Source organism: Taudactylus pleione, unplaced genomic scaffold (assembly GCF_031769625.1).
Source record: "Taudactylus pleione unplaced genomic scaffold, aTauple2 ptg000484l, whole genome shotgun sequence".
Classification (NCBI taxonomy): domain Eukaryota; kingdom Metazoa; phylum Chordata; class Amphibia; order Anura; family Myobatrachidae; genus Taudactylus; species Taudactylus pleione.
In genome coordinates, this window is record NW_028284886.1 from 1,364,669 (window position 1) to 1,387,118 (window position 22,450).

Sequence of the window (22,450 nt, forward strand, 5' to 3'; positions counted from 1 at the left end):
AACAGGGACATACACTGTAGACACAATAATGTAGCTATGGTAACAAAGGGTAGGGAGGGCCCTGCTCATGATCCTACATTCTAATGGGCAAGGAGCACAGATGAGGCATGAGGCTCAGGGTGGAGACTGGGACAGTTGTGAGGGTACATTAGTGTGGGTAATATATGATAAGCTCTTATAAGGAGATGGGTATTCAGTGCGTTGAAAGGTTTTCAGTCTCCGGAAGTCTGGTCAAGGTCTGGTAGGGAATTCCATAGGTGGGAAGTGGTACAGGAGAAACCTTGTAGGCAGGAATGAGAGGTGGTTACCAGAGATGAGGAGCAGGTCAGGTAGTTCAAAGAAGGCTAGAGGGAATGTAATTTGATATGGGATTTCTGATGCATGAAGGGTTTGCGGTGTTTAAGGCGTTGTAGATGAGGGGAGTCATGTAAATTAGATTGTGAAGGACATGGAGTCCAAGTCTAGGGATGCAGCAGATGAGGAGCATCAGGAGATGACGATGAGTATTGCTGCGTCATTAAGATGGATTGTAGCTGTAATAGTTGGATGAGGGGAATGCCAGATACAAGGAGGTCTCAGTAGGGCTGGTGGGAGATGATCAGAGAGTAGTACAATCAGAGTGTGGCACCAAGGTTGTGGGCTAGGAAGTCTCTGGTGTTATTGATGGTGAGGGACATTTGAGGGGAGGTGATGACTCTGGGAGGAGGGAAGAGGATAGGCTTAGGTTTGGTCATGCTGAGCTTTAGGTTGCGTTTTCACAACCATACCGAGATAGTCAGATGCAGTTTAAGAAAGGAGAGGGCCTGTGTGCATTGCACAGCCTGCGCCCATTATAGAGACGCCAATGGAGATAGTACAGAAGGGGAGAGGTCAGGAAGGAGAGTTAGATTTTGTACTGGAGGCCAAATGAGCAGATTAGCGTAGAGTAGAGATGTACAATGAGAAAGTAGAAGACAGAGGACAGAGCTTTGTGGGCAACCAACAGATAGTGGGAGTGAAGGAGAGCATGTGCCAGAGGTGGAGGCAGTTTAAGAGGTAGAAAGTGAACCAGGATAGAACTGTGGTATGACGGGCAATGGGGTGAAGGGTGTGTAGGAGGTCAGCAACAGAGACAAAAGCAGCAGAGAAGTCCTGGATGAGGATACTGGAGAAGTTACATTTAGGGGTCAATCCAATTGCACGCGATGATCTCGCCGGTGTGAGTCATCGTGGCAATGGCCGCACTTTACGGCAGCCCGGATTCGCCTACTATTGCTCACAGCCCCATAGGGCTCTGAGCAAAATTATGTGAACCCAGGCCCAGGTCGGGTAGCGAAGGGTGAGAGATGCAGTGCCGGCGTTTAAACGCTGTGGCAATGGCACGTCGCACCTAATTGGATTGACCCCTTAGACTTTGCTGTAACTAGATGATTAATAACTATGTGAATGCAGTGTTAGTGGAATGTTGGGGGTAGAAGCCTAAAGGGAGTGCGAGGAGAGTGAGATACTGTAGGCGTTAGTACCGAAGTGGCTGAAGTATTTTGGAGGCAAAGGGTCGGAGACAAATAGGGTGGCTGTTGGAGAGAGAGGCTGGTTTGACAGATGGTTTCTTTATGGTTGGTAAGATGAGCGCATGCTTAAAAGGAGGATGGAAATGTTCTAGAGGAGAGAGAAAGGAGTTTAATTCATATTATTTTTATTCATTTAAATCAGCTTATAATAAACAAATAAACTTTTATTACACAGCATGGAGTGACAAGACAGGCTGTATAACGCACACGTAGGCTAGATGTATGTGGACATACCTGTATTTGGGAACCTAGCAAGGACCAGCTGCAAGTGGGCAGAAAAGCCTCTACAGTTTGTGCACTCACCAAATGCCAGAAGACGGTGCTTAGGCCCTGATTCAGAGGCGCTCGCTCTGAATAAGGGCGGCCGCTTTTTTTTTTTTAAACCGGCCTCCTGGCCGCTCGCTAAGCTGTGGGTGACCACCCATAGCTTTTGCGAGCAGCCAGGTGATGTGCTAGGGTCTCATTCCCGCAAGCCCCAGTGAGCTTCCTAATAGAGCAGGACGCTCACTGCTTACTGTGATGTCAGTAGGGCCGCCCTCAAACGCCTCCGTTTGGCCAGCCACTCCCCCCCACTACAAAATGGGGTGAGCTGTCGATCAACATCCACAGCCGCTCCGTTTTGCTGCGAGCCCCAAGCGAGTGAAGTTCTCGCTCGCTCCGGGGCTCGCGCGTGTGCACTGCCCGGCATCGACCCGCTTGCGAACGCATAGCGCTTGCGAGCGGGTCTAAATCAGGCCCTTAGTCTCTACCAAGTAGCTATCGGCGACTAGGGCTCGTCAGACGCTGGCGAAACACAGGAGTTGGTGGAATTTGCAGTGTGGTGACCCCCTTGATATTATCGCGTTTTAACTATTATTGAAGATAATGGGGAGGTCAGGAACGACACATAAGGCTGAACTACAGGCAGACCAGTAGACTGGCAGGACAAAAAGATATAAACATTACACCAGTAGCCTCACAAACCCAGAATACCCCAGACTGACACTAGTACAGAATTCCAAATATAATTCTAGAATAGTTACAAATACTGTTTCATATTAATACACAATACATTTTTGTATAGCAAAGGCTATTTATATGTATGTATATATATATATATATATATATATACATACAACGTGGAGTGTAACGTAAGCGCCTAACCGTATCAAATAAACTGGTGAGGTGATAACACGTGCAAAAATACAAAAATGATCGACACTACTTATCTGGTGGTGAAAACTTCAGTCACATGACCACCATGGGAATTAGTAGTATATAGAAGAAAGAAAAAATTCAACATAGTGTGTACTGTTTTCAGTAATTCATATATATTGCAGGTACCTGAGTACCATTTATGGACAGATAAGCCTTTTTTGTCATACATCTTGTACGTGTGTTTTTTAGCCATTGTCTTTTTACTGTGTAATTAAATGTTTTTTAACCTTCATGTATTGTGAAGTGGGTGTTCCTTTGGGACTGATATGTTCCTAATGAAGCCGAGTTCAGCAATATATATGAATTACTGAAAACAGTACACACTATGTTGAATTTTTTCTTTCTTCTATATACTACTAATTCCCATGGTGGTCATGTGACTGAAGTTTTCACCACCAGATAAGTAGTGTCGATCATTTTTGTATTTTTGCACGTGTTATCACATCAGTTTATTTGATATGGTTAGACGCTTACGTTACACTCCACGTTGTCTATTTCGTTCTTTGATGTGTACACCAGCACGTTTGTACTGTGTAATTAGCAGCCACTCATTTATTCACATGAGAAGTATCACTTATTATCATTAAATATCACACAATTTACTTATTTTATTTTTTATTTGAGCGCCCCGACATTCATTCTATATCTATATATATACATACAGTCAGGTCCATAAATATTGGGACATTGACAGAATTTTCAGATTTTGGCCTCTATTCACCACCACAATGGTTTTGAAATGAATCAAACAAGATGTGCTTTAACTGCAGACTTTCAGATTTAATTTAAGGGTAATTACATCCAAATCGGGTGAACGGTGTAGGAATTACAACAGTTTCAATATGTGCCTCCCACTTTTTAAGGGGCCAAAAGTAATGGGACTATCAACTCAAAAACTATTTCATGGACAGGTGTGGGCTATTCACTCATTATTTCATTATCAATTAAGCAGGCAAAAGGTCTGGAGTTGATTCTAGGTGTGACATTTGCATTTGGAATCAGTTGCTGTCGACTCTCAACATGAGATCCAAAGAGCTGTCACTATCAGGGAAGCAAGCCATCATTAGGCTGAAAAATGAAAACAAACCCATCAGAGAGATTGCAAAAACATTAGGTGTGGTCAAATCAACTGTTTGGAACATTCTTAAAAAGAAAGAACGCACCGGAGAGCAACACCAAAAGACCCGGAAGACCATGGAAAACAACTGTGGTGGATGACAAAAGAATTATTTCCCTGGTGAAGAAAAACCCCTTCACAACAGTTGGCCAAATCAAGAACACTCTACAGGAGGTAGATGTATATGTGTCAAAGTCAACAATCAAGAGAAGACTTAACAAGAGTGAATATAGAGGGTTCACCACAAGATGCAAACCATTGGTGAGCCACAAAAACAGGAAGACCAGATTAAAGTTTGCCAAACAACATCTAAAAAGGCCATTACAGTTCTGGAACAACATCCTATTGACAGATGAGACAAAGATCAACTTGTACCAGAGTGATGGGAAGAGAAGAGAAGGAAAGGAACTGCTCATGATCCAAAACATACCACCTCATCAGTGAAGCATGGTGGTGGTTGTGTCATGGCGTGGGCATGTATGGCTGCCAATGGAACTGGTTCCCTTGAATTTATTGATGATGTGACTGCTGACAAAAGCAGCAGAATGAATTCTGAAGTGTTTTGGGCAATATTATATGCTCATATTCAGTCAAATGCTTCAGAACTCATTGGACAGTGCTTCACAGTGCAGATGGACAATGACCCGAAGCATACTGCAAAAGCAACCAAAGAGTTTTTTAAGGCTAAAAAGTGGAATGTTATGCAATGGCCAAGTCAATCCCCTGACCTGAATCCGATTGAGCGTGCATTTCACTTGATGAAGACAAAACTGAAGGGAAAATGCCCCAAGAACAAGCAGGAACTGAAGACATTTGCAGTAGAGGCCTGGCCGAGCAACACCAGGGATGAAACCCAGCGTCTGGTGATGTCTATGCGTTCCAGACTTCAGACTGTAATTGCCTGCAAAGGATTTGCAACAAAGTATTAAAAAGTGAAAGTTAGATTTAGGATTGTTTAGTTTGTCCCATTACTTTTGGCCCCTTAAAAAGTGGGAGGCACATATAGAAACCGTTGTAATTCCTACACCGTTCACCAGATTTGGATGTAATTACCCTCAAATTAAATCTGAAAGTCTGCAGTTAAATCACATCTTGTTTGTTTCATTTCAAAGCCATTGTGGTGGTGAATAGAAGACAAAATATGAAAATTCTGTCAATGTCCCAATATTTATGGACCTGACTGTATGTGTGTATATATACATACGTACATACATAAACATACATACACACACATAAGGTCGTGCACTTATTACAAAAAGATCTTTGTTTAAATTGCAGCTCAGAGGGACCATTCAGTGACTCTTCACAGATTCTAATTCCTACTTGTCTGACTGTAGCCTCTGATCTCAGTCTATATAAGTAATTCCGAATGATGGTCATCTGATATGTTACTGTGTGCCATTAAAGAAGAAGAACACAAAACAGCTTGTTCTGCAATAAAAAAAAAAATGGAAAAAAGAGCCTCACTCACATGTTGGACAGCAGGAAGTTTATTTGTTATTTAAAAATAAATAATCCAATAAAACCAACATAAAAAATAAGTGCACATTAAAAACAAAAATAAAAAAAACAAAATCAGACAGGACGAGGGAACGATGATAAGACACAAAGTATAACCTGGGTCTCTGCTGCTAGAATTTACACGACAATGATGTCTTCTTGGGAGCCTGTCTTTCCCTACCAATATCCATATTATCCTAGTTGTACTGTAGTACAACCAACACACATACAATTCCCTTTCCATATTCCACTGCCGGACTGTATCTAAAACTTCGAACGTTCCATTATTATTTTTTTCAACCAAGACGCTTTATTTTCCATTTCCTGTGCTCACCCTTAACCTCATGACTGGTCTCATTATAGCCCTATTCCCTGCTGCTGTAGCCTGTAAGGTGAAGTTCACCATGCACTATGTGTTACAGGCATTATTCAGCAGACGGCTCCGTGTTCATATCTGCAGTGATGCGCATCAAATTCTGCAGTTTCCTTTGGCAGCGGAGAGCTAAATAAATAAGGGAGATGGAGGGTCCAGGTTCATATCCTGAATGGAACTATAATCCTAAATCAGAAGCGACAAATGGTGCAGTATGAGTGGGATTCCTAAACCTTGGTGGGCCCCTACCTGACATTTCTGGCCCTTGGTTGGCTTTCTTACTTCCCCTGAGCTTCTGACTCTTCTTCATCGTCTTCGTACATCTCGCCCTCCTCCTCGGCTGTGGCATCCTGGTACTGTTGGTACTCAGATACCAGGTCGTTCATGTTGCTCTCGGCCTCTGTGAATTCCATTTCGTCCATGCCCTCTCCCGTGTACCAGTGCAAGAAAGCCTTACGTCGGAACATGGCAGTGAATTGCTCGGAGATACGTTTGAATAGCTCTTGGATGGCTGTGCTGTTGCCTATGAAGGTGGAAGACATCTTGAGACCACGTGGCGGGATGTCACAGACGGCAACCTTCACATTGTTGGGGATCCATTCCACAAAGTAGCTGCTGTTCTTGCTCTGGATGGCCAGCATCTGTTCGTCCACCTCCTTCATTGACATGCGTCCACGGAACACAGTAGCCACGGTCAGATACCGCCCGTGGCGAGGATCACAGGCTGCCATCATGTTCTTGGCATCAAACATCTGTTGAGTCAGTTCAGGTACAGTCAGTGCCCTGTATTGCTGACTGCCACGGGCGGTTAAGGGAGCAAAGCCTGGCATGAAGAAATGAAGACGAGGGAAGGGCACCATGTTGACTGCTAGTTTGCGCAGGTCAGCATTGAGTTGTCCAGGGAACCTAAGGGAAGTGGTTACCCCACTCATTGTGGCACTGACAAGATGGTTGAGGTCTCCGTATGTCGGAGTGGCCAGTTTGAGGGTGCGGAAGCAGATGTCATATAAAGCTTCATTGTCAATGCAGTAGGTCTCATCTGTATTTTCCACCAACTGATGGATAGACAATGTTGCGTTGTACGGTTCAACCACTGTGTCGGATACCTTTGGGGAGGGGACTACACTAAAAGTGTTCATGATACGGTCAGGATACTCCTCCCTGACTTTGCTGATGAGTAGGGTGCCCATGCCAGAGCCTGTACCTCCACCCAGAGAATGTGTGAGCTGGAAGCCTTGTAGACAGTCGCAGTTTTCACATTCCTTCCTCACCACATCCAACACAGAGTCCACCAGTTCAGCCCCTTCTGTGTAGTGACCCTTTGCCCAGTTGTTACCGGCACCACTTTGTCCTGCGGAGAGAGAAATAGATGAGAAGGGTCTGGATGAGAATTACAAAACCACAGTAATGTTTTTTTCACTACCAGTTTACACCATATGCCATTTTTGCCATTAATTGAATGAAATCAGCTGAATGGATCAGTCTGGACATACAATCAGGCGCTGATGCAGCGTTGAATGCAAGTGTATATATATTCGCCCATATGCGTTGCATGCATCTACACCCCTACCCGTTACCTTGGCTTTATAGACGTCATCACCCTAACCTTGGCGCAAGAGATGCGTCTGAAAAACAGAAGTATGTACAAAGTTGTGTCACCCCCCTGTCCTCACTAAGCTTTGCCTGTGTGCAAATGCCCTATTACCACCCAGTGCAACCCTTTGTCGCGTGGAGATGCAACAGAGTTACATACACACCGGAATCGCCCATAGATGCTCCTCATCATGCAAAGTGTGAAAACACGCAAGATACGTCCATAAACCCAACTCTACCTTAGAGCCTGATTCAGAGGTGGAGACATCAGAGTGGACACAATGTCGATGTTGGACGCAGTGGAGCGATTTTTTGCCGCTGTGCATGTGTCACAACCGCACTACGCACGTGTGGTGATGGATTATTAAATGTCGCAGAGAGGATTTATTCGCTCATTGAGTGACAGGTAGTCAGCATTTGGGGGAGGTAATGGGGGGTTAGGTAGAAAAACGCAGGAATGTCGGGAAAATTTTCTGGGAGAGTTCTAGAGAGCCGCTGCGAATTCATACACATCTGCAGAGGCCCCAGCGTCTTAGGAGAGCCGCTCTGTCTGAGCCAGCATGGGCTTACTCAAAGGTTCGTTGTGTGACCACTGTGCAACCAATGTTTCCGATGTTCCCGCTTTTGTATGTAAGCGGCGGAATGCGAGAAGATGGAGGTGGACATCTCAGGGGCTAATTCAGCATTGCATGCAAGTGTAATGCTGAACGCAGATTCCCGATTATCAGAAATCTGCGCGTTCGCAGGACCCGTTCTGCAAATGTGATTGACAGGCAGAAGCAGGGTTGGACTGGCCCACAGGGTTACAGGGGAAATCCCCGGTGGGCCCCACTGCCTGGGGGCCCACCCCTTCCTCTATGTGTCATGTTCCACACTGTGCATTGAATTGTACATTGTTACTGTATTAGATGGTCAGTTACCTTGTGGAGCAGGAACATGGATGAACATCTGTTATTGGTTTGCTTTTATAGAAACTACACCAAGATTTGCCTGGCCAAGCAACTGTGGTGGCTGGCCACACCCCGTCTGGTGGATGACCACACCCTTTAAGCATGGGCCCCTATCACTGCATTCCCCTGGTGGGCCCTTTATGCCTCAGTCCGACACTGGGCAGAAGCATTTAAGAGGTGGTGCAGGAACGGGGTCGGACGGCGTTCCCAGAAAGGGAGGTGTCCGCCCAGTTTTCTGAGAGTGGCAAGGCCAGGGGCTGCATCCACGGATGCAGTTTCCTGGCCTCGCAAGTTGTCCAGCCTGAGTAAGCTGAGGTTTACTCAGCTGGTTCGCGGCCCAATGTCATCCACTATTGCAACCGATGGTCGCAATATTTATCCCAGCCATATTTACAAGGACAGAATTGTAAAGCTGCTCGCGTGCAGCTTTGCAAATTCGTCCCAAGCTGAATCACCCCCTCAGTGCACATGACATCAGCTAATAATATTTCTGCAAGTCAGCTGCGTACGGAATCACACCCGCGATGCGATTTGCGTTAATCTCTAAATCAGGCCCTTAGCCCTTTACTGTGTACAATTTAGTGTGAATATAAGGTTACAGGATTCAGGATCCTGACATATCTTTAAAGCTATTTATGTAGATTTGGTTTGGTATTCAGCAAGACATTCTGAAGGGTTTAGTATTCAAATGAATTAAAATATAGCTTTAATGCATCCTCGCTACTTTATTATATATGCGTGAGCAGGCAATAAACGTGGTAAAGGTAGTAAAATCACTTAGGAATATGCTGTATCTTTTAAGCGCATTTTCAAAGCTGCGGATTTTCATTGTTTTTTTTCCCATGGTATTTACAACAATGGTATTAAATGCAAAATCCAGGCATGTTCTGTATTTAATATCGCCATTTTAAATCCCGCAGGCAAAACCATCAACTAGCAGCTTTGAAAATCCGTGGCTTAGTAATTATAACCTTAGAGCCAAATGTAAACGTCAGCAGGTTGCAGGTGCCAGCGTGATTCCGGTAGACCTAATCATTCGATTTAAAGAGGCAATTAGTTCAAAAGGCAATAACAACTTACAGTATATCGTTGGAATTGCGTCGGCTCCCGCAAATCGCGGGCTATTTCATGTGGCCTTTAGGCTCTGAAAGGCTGATGGTCACGCAATTTGTAGAGATAATAGCAACAGCGCTCTCAGGGCCTGATTCAGCAGAGTACGGAATTGCAAAGCTGCACACAAGCAGTTTGGAGATTCCATCCTTGCTAAAATGTAAATACAGCAGGAGGTGTCTGACACCTGCTGCATCTGTGATCCCAACGCTGTAACCGGGGGTGCAGTGTGGGATCACCATCGGTCGCATGGGCATAACTACCATAGGCGCAAGGGGCGCAGCTGCAATTAGGCCCAGAGCTGAGGGGGGGGCCATCTTCCTTATCAGAGTTACATGTGTTATATACATGTTTCACCATTGGGTGATACATAGGGGCCCTTACAAACTTTTGCTATGGGGCCTTCAAATACCTAGTTACACCCCTGATCGGTCGCGATGTTGGACGGCGCCGGCCAGCTGAGTAAGCCTCAACTTACGCAGACTGGCCGGCATGTGAGGCCAGGAATCGGCGTCCATGGCAGATCTTGGCTTTGCCACTCCCAGTAAACAGGGTTGACACTCCCATTTTTGGGGACACCGGTCATCCTTGTCCCACCATGCAAACGCCTCTGCCTGGGGGTCTGCATGCGATCACACAGGACCCGTTCTGCACATGCACAGAACAGGTCCTGCGCACGCACAGATTCCCGATAATCGGAAGTCTGTGTTCAGCAGTGCACAGCTGAATCAGGCCCTCGGACATTACAGGTTGAACGCATAATTTTGGACAGTCTGTCCTTTCCCGAAAATGGACATACAGATGTGTCCACATCTTACCTCCGTGCACTACAAGTCGTGTTAAACAACGCGTGAGAGCTGCGCGATTTTGTAGCACTGAGCATCTTTTTGTACAACTTTTAAACTTCAAATGCATCTTATTTGCAAAACAAAGTGAATAGGAAACACAAGCAGCTTCTGCTGATTACAATGATATACAGCATGTCTATATTCTGTGTGTGACTACGGGTGTATCTGCATGCAACATGCTACCTTACAGTGTCAGCTACTGTGACACTTAAGTCTGTATCTTATGGGCGCCATACATCTAAACCCTGTTCTGCCTATGTGTTTACCAAATTAACAATCCCGACTCGCTAATACATATCGTTTTTGGCTTGGAATCTGCAAATCAAGATTGTCCAACAAGTTGGATTTTGCAGATCCCCCAAACCAGATGTAAAGGCCCTTTAAGTCTCATCCACACGAGCACAATACTAGTGTTACGTAGGGAACACAGCATCAGTAAATACCACCAAGGGATCTATTGGGTAAATACAAGGGATCTATTGATCCAAATGCCGTGCCAAGAACAAAGTCCACAAGCACAACAGTGAAGCACGTGGCCCTTAGATAGTCACAACAGCGTGATGCACACAATGGGCCTGATTCAGAGCTGAACACTCTGACCAGAGCGCTCGCTCTGAATCAGGGCCCTCCTACCTTTTTTTGGAGCGTCCTCATGGACACTCGCATAGCTGTGGGTTACCACCCACAGCTATAGCGAGCGTCCATGATGATGGTCTTGACCATCGCGACCATCGGGCTTGCGACGGAGACCCTTTGGCAGGGTCTCGCTGCTGCAAGCTCTGGAGTGATTTTGGCTCTATCAGAGCCAAAATCACTCCCACTGACATCACTAGTGATGTCAGTGGGGCCGGCTTGAGACGGTAGGCGTTCCCATGGGAACGCCTCCGTCTGGCAGGCACGCCCATCAAAGGGGGCGTGCTGTCACTCAACATCGACAGCACGCCCCCTTTGGTGCGAGACCCGGAGCGATGGAGAGCCCGTCGCTCGCCGGGTCTCGCGCATGCGCACGACGGGGCTCCCTCCGTCGTGCGCATGCGCAGTGGGGGAACACCAACCCGCTTGCGAGCGTACTGCCGCTCACAAGCGGGTCTGAATGACCCCCAATATTTTCTTGTAGCAACTAAACAGATTCATGGCCAGTGGTGTTCACCTGGAGGTATACCCGAATTACTAGGACAAATCCTACAAAGATATGGATCTGGACAGGTTTTAGTGATAGTAAACTGTAAAGTGGAAAGACGGCAGTTAATGTGAGGGGCGTTATTAGTGTGCAGACCATCGCAGCAATAAGATCTCTCAGGCGTCTCACTTACTTCCTGATAAAGGGCAAGAAAACCACAAAGTTTAGAAGAACTTTTTATTCTTCTGAAGTGAACGTGTAAAATTCCTGTGTAGTATAAACTCTACACAGATTACATAACACTAATAGATATATATACACACACAGTATGTGATGGAATGTTAGGACTGATGCAGCATTTACGGTGAATCTACCTAAATAGAATCCGTGCAAAATCACATGTATTTTACTGTATCTCTGGTGCTATACGCTGCAATTTCTTGTTGCAATATTTTGTAATCTATGATGTTTTATTCCCAAGCCCTCTGGTAATATACACTACTGCATGAGTCTATGGGCTCAATTGTGTTAAGGCAAATACCAATGAAAGAGGCCCATTTTCACTCTTTCCCTTATATTGGCTTCCTCTCTACCATTTTGCTTGGCTACCCCCGGGGGTGGAGTTATGGTGGAGCAAGGGCACGCCCAGTAATGAGTCCAATGATTACCATGCTGGTGCTCTCTCCTTTCCTTTGTACGCCAAAATCCTCCATTTTTGAGGTCATATGTAATAACTGATATAATATATATCATATTACATATGACGCTGCTGTATGTTAGTTATCTGCCTCCCTGTGTTCTTCTGTACGAGTATATAATAGGAGTATATACTATTCTATGCCGTAGTGATGCTCGCTGTACTGTACTGTAATGTAATGTATACATACAAATAGTACATGTAAACTGACCAGGGGTGTCTTAAGAGAGGAGGGGGCCCGTGTGCATTCCCTGTGCGGGGCCCCCTCCTCTCTCCTCGGTGGCCGACTGACGCGGCTAGCCAGCCTTTGGAGCCTTAGTAGACTCCGGGCACTAGAGTGTGCCCGGACTCTACTGCGCATGCGCAGAACGCCAGAAAATGGCTGTGGCGGCCATTTTTCTGGCGTTCTGTGCATGCGTAGTAGAGTCCGGGCGCACTCCAGTGCCCGGAGTCTACTGCGCACGCGCAGAACACTGGAAAAATGGCCGCGGCGGCCATTTTCCGGTGTTCTGAGCAGCGCAGACCCCCAACGTGTGACCACGGACAGGTAAGTCTAAAGTATTATGGGTGCAGTGTGTGCGGTGCGGGGTCCCCCTGTACCCGGGGGGCCTGTGTTCCCCGCACACACTGCACCCATTATAGATACGCCACTGAAACTGACATCTGTGCTATGAAATGTCTAGCTATGTCGCTTGGCATCCCTGCTGCAAATATTTACGCCTGCTTCAGAGACGGTCGCAGATACGGCTGTATGTTTTGCCGCAGTCGCGTCTGTGACTTTATGCTAATGCCGCTACAAAGCCCCTACCTGATGCAGATCCGTGCAAGGACTGAGGCGCCCACTGTCAGAGTCTGTAGACCTGAAATACTGCTTGGTGTGTCTTTAGACGTCAACATCGGTCGCACCATCGAAACCTGCACCACTGGTCGCACCATAGAAACTTGCACCATCGGTCGCACCATCGAAAGGTGCAGTATGGCCTCTTATGCGAGTGGTTTTTGGCTTCTTTGTATGCAACCGCTTTCAGCGTCACGCCCGAGACAAACCTGCGACACTCCCATAAGATGCAACAGAGGCATCTTTTTAGCCACCTGATACCTCCCAGTCATCGCCCAGGAACGCCCCTTACGTTTCTGCTACCGTACATCTAAATCTAATCTGCGACTCTGTACGAACAAAATTGAGACGCATGCGTAGTGCGATTCAGACATGTGCGCAGAAGAAAACACATTGCCCGCCAGTGTCAATATCAGTATAGCCCATAGTAGGAACTCTCTCTACTGCAAAATTAGCAGAAAGGACTCCTCTAATAACGTCCATGAAGGTCAGCTTAGCACCTTATAACAGGCAGTGATAGAGCACAACTCCATTAAACCTTAATACAATTTAAAATGTCTAGGCTGTGATCTGCCTAAAATAAAATAATGCAAAGTATAAACTTTATACCAAAAATGAAGTTATCTGGTCGGAAAAGATGTCCAAAGGCTCCAGAACGGACACTGTCCATGGTCCCCGGCTCCAGATCCACTAAGATGGCTCGAGGAACGTACTTATGTGCTGGAAATGGGAAGGAATAGGTTATGAGCAAAGCAGATTCATGCAGGATGAATATCACACGTTATGTCATTGGTTTGTACATCCTGCAATTTCTGGTGTCTGTCTGTTGTGGTATTCATTCACAATCCACCATGAGTTCAGTCCGCACTGCGTCTATATTACCGCAGGTGCACCAACTTGTCTGTCTACAGCAGTGGTTCTCAAACTCGGTCCTCAGGACCCCACACAGCTCACTTTTTCCAGGTCACCCAGCAGGTGCACAGGTGTAGTCATTACTCACTGACACATTTTAATAGATCCACAGGTGGAGCCAATTATTTCACTTGCGATTCTGTGAGGAGACATGGAAAACATGCACTGTTTGGGATCCTGAGGACCGAGTTTGAGAACCTGTGGTCTACAGAATTCAAACAAGCAAACACATTTCATGGTCTTTGAAGCCGACAACTACCACCTTCCTCCCTTACCAAAAGAATTCACTTCAAAGTCAAACCTAACATCACTTCAAGATGGCTTCTGTCAGTTGTCTCACTCTGATGCCTAAAACAGGGCTCGACAAATCCTGGGGGCAGGTCGCCATGGCTACCAGATTTTTCTGCCTGGCTACCAGATTTTGCAGTGATGGAAAAAGCAGATCCTCATCAGCTCTGGTGGATTTTCATGCCTATAGTATTGCTGTGTTCATATCATGCACAAGAGTGCATGTGCTGAGTGTCACCTGCGGTAAATGCTGTGCCTGTGTCTGTCCTGGCCTGCGCTGACAACTCCTCTCCATCCTGGCCTGCTCTGATCCCTGCTGTCTGTTCCAGTGTACGCTGATCCTCCTGTACGTCCCAACTGTCTACTGTCTCCTATCTACGGCTGCATAGAGCTGCATAGAGCTCTCCGGTAGTAGGGTCTATGGGGGTCATTCAGACCCACTCGTGAGCGTCAGGACGCTCACAAGCGGGTCGATGTTCCCCACTGCGCATGCGCACGACGGAGGGAGCTCCGTCGTGCGCATGCGCGAGACCCGGGGAGCGACGGGCTTTCCATCGCTCCGGGTCTCGCAAAAAGGGGGCGTGCTGTTGGTGTTGATTGACAGCACGCCCCTTTTGGTGGGCGTGCCGGGGGCGTGCCTGCCAGATGGAGGCGTTGCCATGGGAACGCCTACCGTCTGAAGCCGGCCCCACTGACATCACTAGTGATGTCAGTGGGAGTGAATTTGGCTCTGATAGAGCCAAAATCACTCCAGGGCTTGTGGCAGGGAGACCCTACCGCAGGTACTCCGTCGCAAGTCCGATAGTCGCGATGGTCAAGACCATCGCGACCATCTTTTTGGCCGCTCGCATATGCTGTGGGTGGTCACCCACAGCTATACGAGCGGCCAGGAGGCCGCTCCATTTTCATGGAGGAGGGCCCTGATTCAGAGCGAGCGCTCTGGTCAGAGCGTTCAGCTCTGAATCAGGCCCTATGCGTGGCCAGGGATTGCGGAACAGCTTCAGAGGGATAGTGGTGTGACCATAAGGGGAGCGGGGTTTTGTTGTACTTTCTGGCACCATTGTTTTATGTGAAATGTGGTCCGTTATTACTGGAGGGTGGAGCAGGGGAGCTGTGCAGAGCAGTGAGGGGGCCTCCATTTTACTGTATCCATTCAACTGTGACCATTTTGTGGACTAGTATAGTGTGTATAACACACAGAGCTGTGCTCCTTACTCACTCCTGGTATTTTTTTGGGGGGGGCGGTGGTCTGGCTCCTACGATTTCATCCTGGCTCATAGATTTTAGAAAAATTTGTCAAGCCCTGGCCTAAAATACGGCTGGTTTTGACTCAATTTAATGGCTAAACTGATCCTGGGTGAGGGGACATTTTCATTACACGTGTCACTTGTGGGTTTGTATATTTTTTTATTTATACTGGTTGTAGCGCAAATAGAAATGTACTTTATTGCAAATATCCAACCTGAAGGTGCAACACACAGCCCATTAAAATTAGATAAGAACAGATCCCCGGGATCTTAGTAGAGGGGAAATCATGTTATTTTGTGGATGAAAAAGGCCGATCATCCTCCCACAGGTGCGGAAACTCCTCACCTTTAACCCTTTATCTCATTTTAATAACCTCATCCTGCAAAAGTAAATCTTATCTTGCAAGTGGGTAGACACACTGAAGTGCCTAACCTATACCAGGTAAGGAATACGTCAGGTGCTCCAACTCCTCCAATCAGACACTGCCAATACTTGCATGCACTGGGAATTAAGGAAGTAACCCGTAAGTGGTGGAGAATTTGCCCAAAACCAGGGGAACAGAAAGCCGCTGAGACTGATCATGACAGGGTACTGGGAACTTACAGGAAGCCTCATTGTAATATACACTGATCCTCTCCAGCTGCAGGTCGGAGTCCCCAACATAGTTTCCAGTAGGGTCAATTCCATGCTCATCGCTGATCACTTCCCAAAACTGGGGAGAAAATAGACAGGAAATGAGTGCACAGAACAGTCACAACATAGGCCAGAACACACTGGGGGATGCAGTTAGGGGTGGGTGATGATAGGGGGGATGAAGGTGTGAGGGAAGTTTAAATGAGAAACAATTGGGGCTGTTCTTCCAGAATCCCTGCGACACAAGTAACTGATTCCCCGATCTCCCCTACTCCGCAGGGAGGGAGGGGGGTGGTTGTATATCATGAAGGCTGTGTATGCTTTGTGAAGGGGAGGAGTGGGGGGGGGGCAGCAGGGGTGTTGTATATCATGAAAGGCAGTGTGTGCTTTGTGAATGCATAATAAATAAATCTGTGTCAGTTTGTGTATCAGTAAGTGTTTGTCTCAGTAAGTGGAGTCTGTCAGTAAGTGCTGTGTGTGAGTGTCAGTAAGTTGTATCTGTTTCAGCAAGTGTGTTTGTGTCAGTAAGTGTTGTGTGTGAGTGTCAGTAAGTTGTATCTGTGGGCCTGATTGAGAGCCGGACGCTATTTGCGCTCGCTTGTTCAGAAAATAGGGGTGGCTATTCAAATGAACCGTTCGCTCTTTGCGGTCTGTTCACGCCTCTATGTCTGAATGAGCGAACAAAACTTGCGGTCGTTTTTTGAAAAATAAGCCCCCTGGCCGCTCGCATCCTACATCATGTCTGCTATTTATTAGATTAATCGAGTACATCGACCAGGGTATGAACTGCTCGCTATTTTTGTGGTTGGTTTTTGCTACCACAATTTTGCGAGCAGTTCTGGCTATAAAATAACCCAGTGACGTGGTCAGTGACGCTGCTGTATTAATTATGCATACCCTTAAAACGCCCATTTTGACCTTTAAGCACACCTGCGTTCGGATCTCCACTCCCCGTTTTCAAGCACCTTCCCCTGTTACCACCCACATACGCCTCATTCTGTCACTCAAAATAGCAAGCATTCGCTATTTTGCAAGCACACGATTTTCGGCCGCACTGACTGGTTCGCGCGTGCGTATTACGATCCGTGCGCATGCGCAGTTGGGCAAACATCGCTCGGAGCGAACGAGCGGCCGCTTACGAGCGGCTCTGAATCAGGCCCTGTGTCAGTAAGGGGTGTCTGTCAGTAAGTATGTCTGTAAGTGGTGTCTGTGTGTGTCAGTAATTGTGTCTGTGTCAGGACGGGGTGTCTGTCAGTAAGTATGTCTGTAAGTGGTGTTTGTCAGTGTGTCAGTAATTGGTCTGTCACTAAGTGTCTGTCAGTAAGTGGTATCTGTCGGTAGGGGGTGTCAGCAAGCTACTGTGTGTGTGTGCAGCTACCTTATGGGAGCAGTATGTGTGCATGCAGAAGTGTTTGTGTGCGGCTATGGGGGCCCTGTGTGTGTGCGGCTATGGGAGGAGTGTATGTGTGCGGCTATGGGAGGGGTGTGTGTGAGGCTATGGGAGGAGTGTGTGTGCGGCTATGGGAGGAGCGTGTGTGCGGCTATGGGAGGAGTGTGTGTGCGGCTATGGGGGCCCTGTGTGTGTGTGGCTATGGGGGCCCTGTGTGTGTGCGACTATGGGAGAAGTGTGTGTGTGGCTATGGGGGCCCTGTGTGTGTGTGGCTATGGGTGCCCTGTGTGTGTGCGGCTATGGGAGAAGTGTGTGTGTGGCTATGGGGGCCCTGTGTGTGTGAGGCTATGGGAGGAGTGTGTGTGCGGCTATGGGGGCCCTGTGTGTGTGAGGCTATGGGAGGAGTGTGTGGCTATGGGGGCCCTGTGTGTGTGCGGCTATGGGGGCATTATGTGTGTGCGGCTATGGGGGTATTATGTGTGGCTATGGGGGCCCTGTGTGTGTGTGGCTACGGGGGCCCTGTGTGTGTGCGGTTATGGGGGCCCTGTGTGTGTGTGGCTATGGGGGCCCTGTGTGTGCATCTCTATGGGGGTCCTGTGTATGCGCAGCTATGGGGGCCCTGTGTATGCGCGACTATGGGGGCCCTGTGTGTGTTTGTAAAATTGCATGCAGTTGAGGGAGTGGGGCCCCAAACTGATATCTTGCATAGGGCCCCATGAGGTCTAAATCCGCCTCTGACTTGCGTGCACTGCTGACTCAAGCCCTCAGTTGAATCAGGAAGAAATATACCCAGTCTATCTAAAAAACTCTTGTAGGATTGTGAGCATCACAAACACACAATGTTATACCAGTACTACAGACTTTGTTGGCATTTGTGATGGAAGGACATGCTGGGACACAATTTGCCTACTTCTTTTCTATGCTAAACAAAGCACTGTCCTACTGTATATCACCTGTATTACTGAGTGTGACTCTCAATGGAGCTGTCCGCTGTACTGATCCTTGCATGAACAGAACACAGCTTTTACCATTCATATGCTCCCTTTCTCCAAACACAAAAAACTCCAAACTCCAAAAAGCCTACACAAGTGACCACTTCCTGTTTATTATCATGTCACTGTCCAGCAAATCTTGGCCCATATATAATGTACATAATAGTCTGCTGTACAATAGCATCCCTGGCCTTTTCTCAAGCCCCGTGCACACTGGACAAATAATTTTGAACGATATGAACGTTAACGATATCTTTGAACGATATATTGTTCAAATCGTCCAGTGTGTATGGGGCTTTAGACCTTTACGTGCCTCCTTTGCAGAACTGGCTAAACTTTGTGGTCACTGCCCAATCACTATAGATACAATTGAAGCTAGTTGGACACAGGCCTGGGTGTTTTTTGTCTGCAGGCAAAGAGCTGGGAAATCACAGTAAAAGCAACAAAGCAACACATCAGGCTGTATTGCTGGTAACACCCAGCGGGGCGAGGGAGCGAGGGTGGGGCGAGGAGGAGGAGTGAAGACTGTGACAGAAGAAAGATGAAAGGAAGTGAGGAATAGCATTAATCAGCATGTGGAAAATTCCCTTATTATGTTAGAATCAGCTACAATCTGTTGTTATTGTTACAGTCACTGTTGCAACTAGCAAAGAGATCAACTGAAATAGTGAGCATATGTATATTAGATTGCTTTATATTTTTTTTTATATATATATATATATATATATATATATATATATTTCATAAAACATAAACAAAATAATTTTTTTTGCACAGGGAACTTAGGGCCTGATTCAGACCCAGTTGCAAGTGCTGAGCGCTCGCAACCGGGTTGATGGTGGCCCAGAGCGCATGCGCACGATGGAGCCGGCTCCGTCGTGTGCATGCGCGAGACCCGGATAGCGACGGGCAATGCGTCGCTCCGGGTCTCGCACCAAAGGGGCCGTGCTGTCGATGTTGAGTGACAGCTCGCCCCGTTTGGTGGGCAGACGGGTGAGTGGCTGCCCAAACGGAGGCATTCCCATGTGAACGCCTCCGTTTGGGGCCGGCCCCACTGACATCACTCGTGATGTCAGTGGGAGAGATTTCGGCTGTTAGAGCCGAAAGCACTCTGGGGCTTGCGGCAACGAGACCCTACCACAAGGGTCTCGTCGCAAGCCCGATGGTCACGATGGTCTTGACCATCGCGACCATCTTCGTGGCCGCTCGCTATAGCTGTGGGTGGTCACCCACAGCTATGCGAGCGGCCAGGAGGCCGTTCTAAAAAAAAAATAGCCCGGCCCTGATTCAGAGCGAGCGCTCTGTCAAAGTGTCCGGCTCTGAATCAGGGCCTTATTTCTCAAAAATACACGAGTGACGTTAATATATGTATGAACTTATAAAACAGCTAGTACTGATGTCATAGTTTGTCTAGGTGCAAATGTTACACCCTTTAGCCTGATTTGCTCCTGACTCTAAATGGGGCCTTTTCATTAAATAGCAACAGTAGAATTTCATGCATCAGTTTCAGCGTGGTTTTCCCTTATATTCTCCATATTTTGCACAGCCTTTGTGTCTGTAGCCTCACGTAGAGCACCATGCAACTTCTTCTTCTTTATGATTAATGTAATAATTGTAATGTCTGGTCCCAGCTGCTGCTCCATCCTTCCTCCCTTTCTCCTGGGACTACCAGAACACCTGCTGCACTTATTGGGTTTCCCTTGCTCTGGGGACCTGCTGATGAGATAACTGCAGAGATATCTGCGGGGGGTGATCAAAGCATCTGTCTGGCTCGCACTAAGTGGCGTCTGACACCAAAGATATAATACTGCTCCTCGTGACAACACAGCACATAAGATTTTCTATATAAAACATCCTTCCTGCCTGAACAACTTGCCATCTCGTTCTCTGCCCATGCCAATTATTTTCCCCAGTTGCGTATTCTTAAAAGATTGACTTAAAATATGTTCATTTTATTGCAACTCCATAGTGAACAAAAATGTATTAAGTTTAGTGAGAGCATAGGCAAACGCAGGGGGGTTCCAGTTGCCTGGAAACCACTCTCCCCAGCCCACACCATGACCATAATATAAATAGTAGTATAATAGAATTTTACTACTGCTGCATGTTCTTCTCAGTATCACACATTAAATAATTAGCACCACCTGTGGACCTTTTAATCTGTGTCAACCAGGCGGGATGGCCCTACTGCCGCATTTAATGGCTTACTGTGATCGCTGGTCCTGTATTTGCTGGAATTATGAAACACAATACACTTTGTATGATGCATATTACAGCTGGTTAAGTCCTAATTATGCCCTCTTCATGAACTGGCCACAATCACTCTAAGATCAAGCATTTGGAAACCCCTCTCTAGAAATCCTGCATTTGCCACTGGAGAGCATGTAATATCGCTTGTGTGAACCTGTGTTACCAGCACTCAAGTCTTTGTCCTCCAGTATAATGAAATTAGGGCCTGATGATGTCACCGGTCACCACGGCTGCACTGCGAGCAATGAGACGGCTGGTGCAGGGAGGGAGTGGCACAGTGTAGCTGAACAATACAGGAAGCGGCAGTTCGGCAGTGCACAGGTTAAATAATAAATAGGAACAGTGACAGTGATGGAGGGTCTGTCCGAGAGGGGTACCTAATGGAAAGAGATGTATAAGCCGGATTTAGGAGAGTGCATGAAGCAGATGTCTCCCTCCAGGATACCTGGTGTCTGTTCATTAGCCTCAGACTAATCTACTAGAGTATCCATTGGAATCACAGGGATAACATCCCCTCCCATCCGGGCTGACAGTCAGGACACCTCCCTTGCTGGCTCTGTCTGCAGATCCCTTTAATTAAACAGGATTTACACACTGCAGCCTGTTTCCCAACAAAAGAAATTAAGTCATTGCTCGCAGCCGGCGTAACCCCTAAGCTGCCAGTGAGACGGCCCAGCATCACGAAATAACACGGTTTGTATTTATAGCCGGCTCAATTAACCTCTTGACTGACAGTGGGGCCTGCAATTAATTCAACAGCTTTAAAGTAGTTTAAGTCCTCTGGCAGAAATATCACCAAACAATAGGGCTGTGTTCTGTTTGTCTGGAAAGGAGTTAAGTGCGAGTAGGGGCAATCCACACAGAAATGTGTCATTCAACTCACGTTGAATACAAAGCATTCTAGGTAGATGATATCCATATAAACTCTTTAGCTGTATATTGCTACGTCACTATGAAACTGAGCACAATATACATATTTTACACGTAATGAAAAAAAAATCGAGCAATTTTTGATTTGCTATCTCAAAGCACTAATGATGATGGTGATGTATGTATTAAATGTATAGCATGCAACACTATCCTCTCCAATCCTCTTGTTCTGTACCCCTGACCCCAATGCCCCACCCCCCTCCCTATATGCCATGTGCCCCTGTGATGCTGCATTATTCTCATCGCCCCTTTGTTTCTGCGCTGCAGTGATGGGTGTGGTTCTGCAGGACTGAGCTGAATCCACTACGCCCACCCGGGATCTGATCACTGTCTGGGGGCACAGACATGGCACAGACACATCTGCAGTCTAACATCCCCTCCCAGTGTGCACATATATGATTGAGGCTCCATGCATTAAGGTGTGTTAGGAGCCAATGGCTGCTGGGAGAAGAGGGAGATTGCTGACATTGATCAAGGTTATCTTAAATTTAGAGGGGACATGGCAGTTCTGCAGGAATCTACAAATAGCATGACGATGCAAATATATTTGCACTATTGCATTATGCACATGTAATAAAAAATATATAAATGCATGAATAATCCTGCACATTACACTGTGATGATGGGAGCTATTAAACGAACCCAAAACCATGTGCGCTTGCAATACAGGTAGATGGGTATAGCATTTGGAAAACAGATCACTGGGTATTGCACATCCTTTGTGCCTCTAGCCTCATAAAAAGCTCAGATAAAGCTCCCTGCACCAGGTTTCCCCCAGGAGGATGTGCTGAGGAGGGCTCCTACCTTGGCCCCGATCTGGTTGCCGCACTGGCCGGCCTGGATGTGCACAATCTCCCTCATGCTGTCTGTGTCTGGCTCGGGAATGATGCGGGCACTGAAAGAGGCGGCTGCGC

The 22,450-nt window shown here is 46.9% G+C and overlaps 1 protein-coding gene across 1 annotated transcript; it reads right to left on the reverse strand.

Moving 5' to 3' along the window:
* Positions 1-5,344: 5,344 nt before the first annotated feature.
* On the reverse strand, positions 5,345-22,420 carry TUBB3 (tubulin beta 3 class III). The gene is made up of 4 exons (XM_088449415.1): positions 22,341-22,420; positions 15,945-16,053; positions 13,503-13,613; positions 5,345-7,088 (listed from the first exon to the last, which is right to left on the reverse strand). The coding sequence occupies exons 1-4, from the start codon at positions 22,395-22,397 to the stop codon at positions 6,016-6,018; spliced, it is 1,350 nt and encodes a 449-aa protein (XP_088305541.1). The 5' UTR covers positions 22,398-22,420; the 3' UTR covers positions 5,345-6,015.
* Between the last annotated feature and the right edge of the window lie 30 nt (positions 22,421-22,450).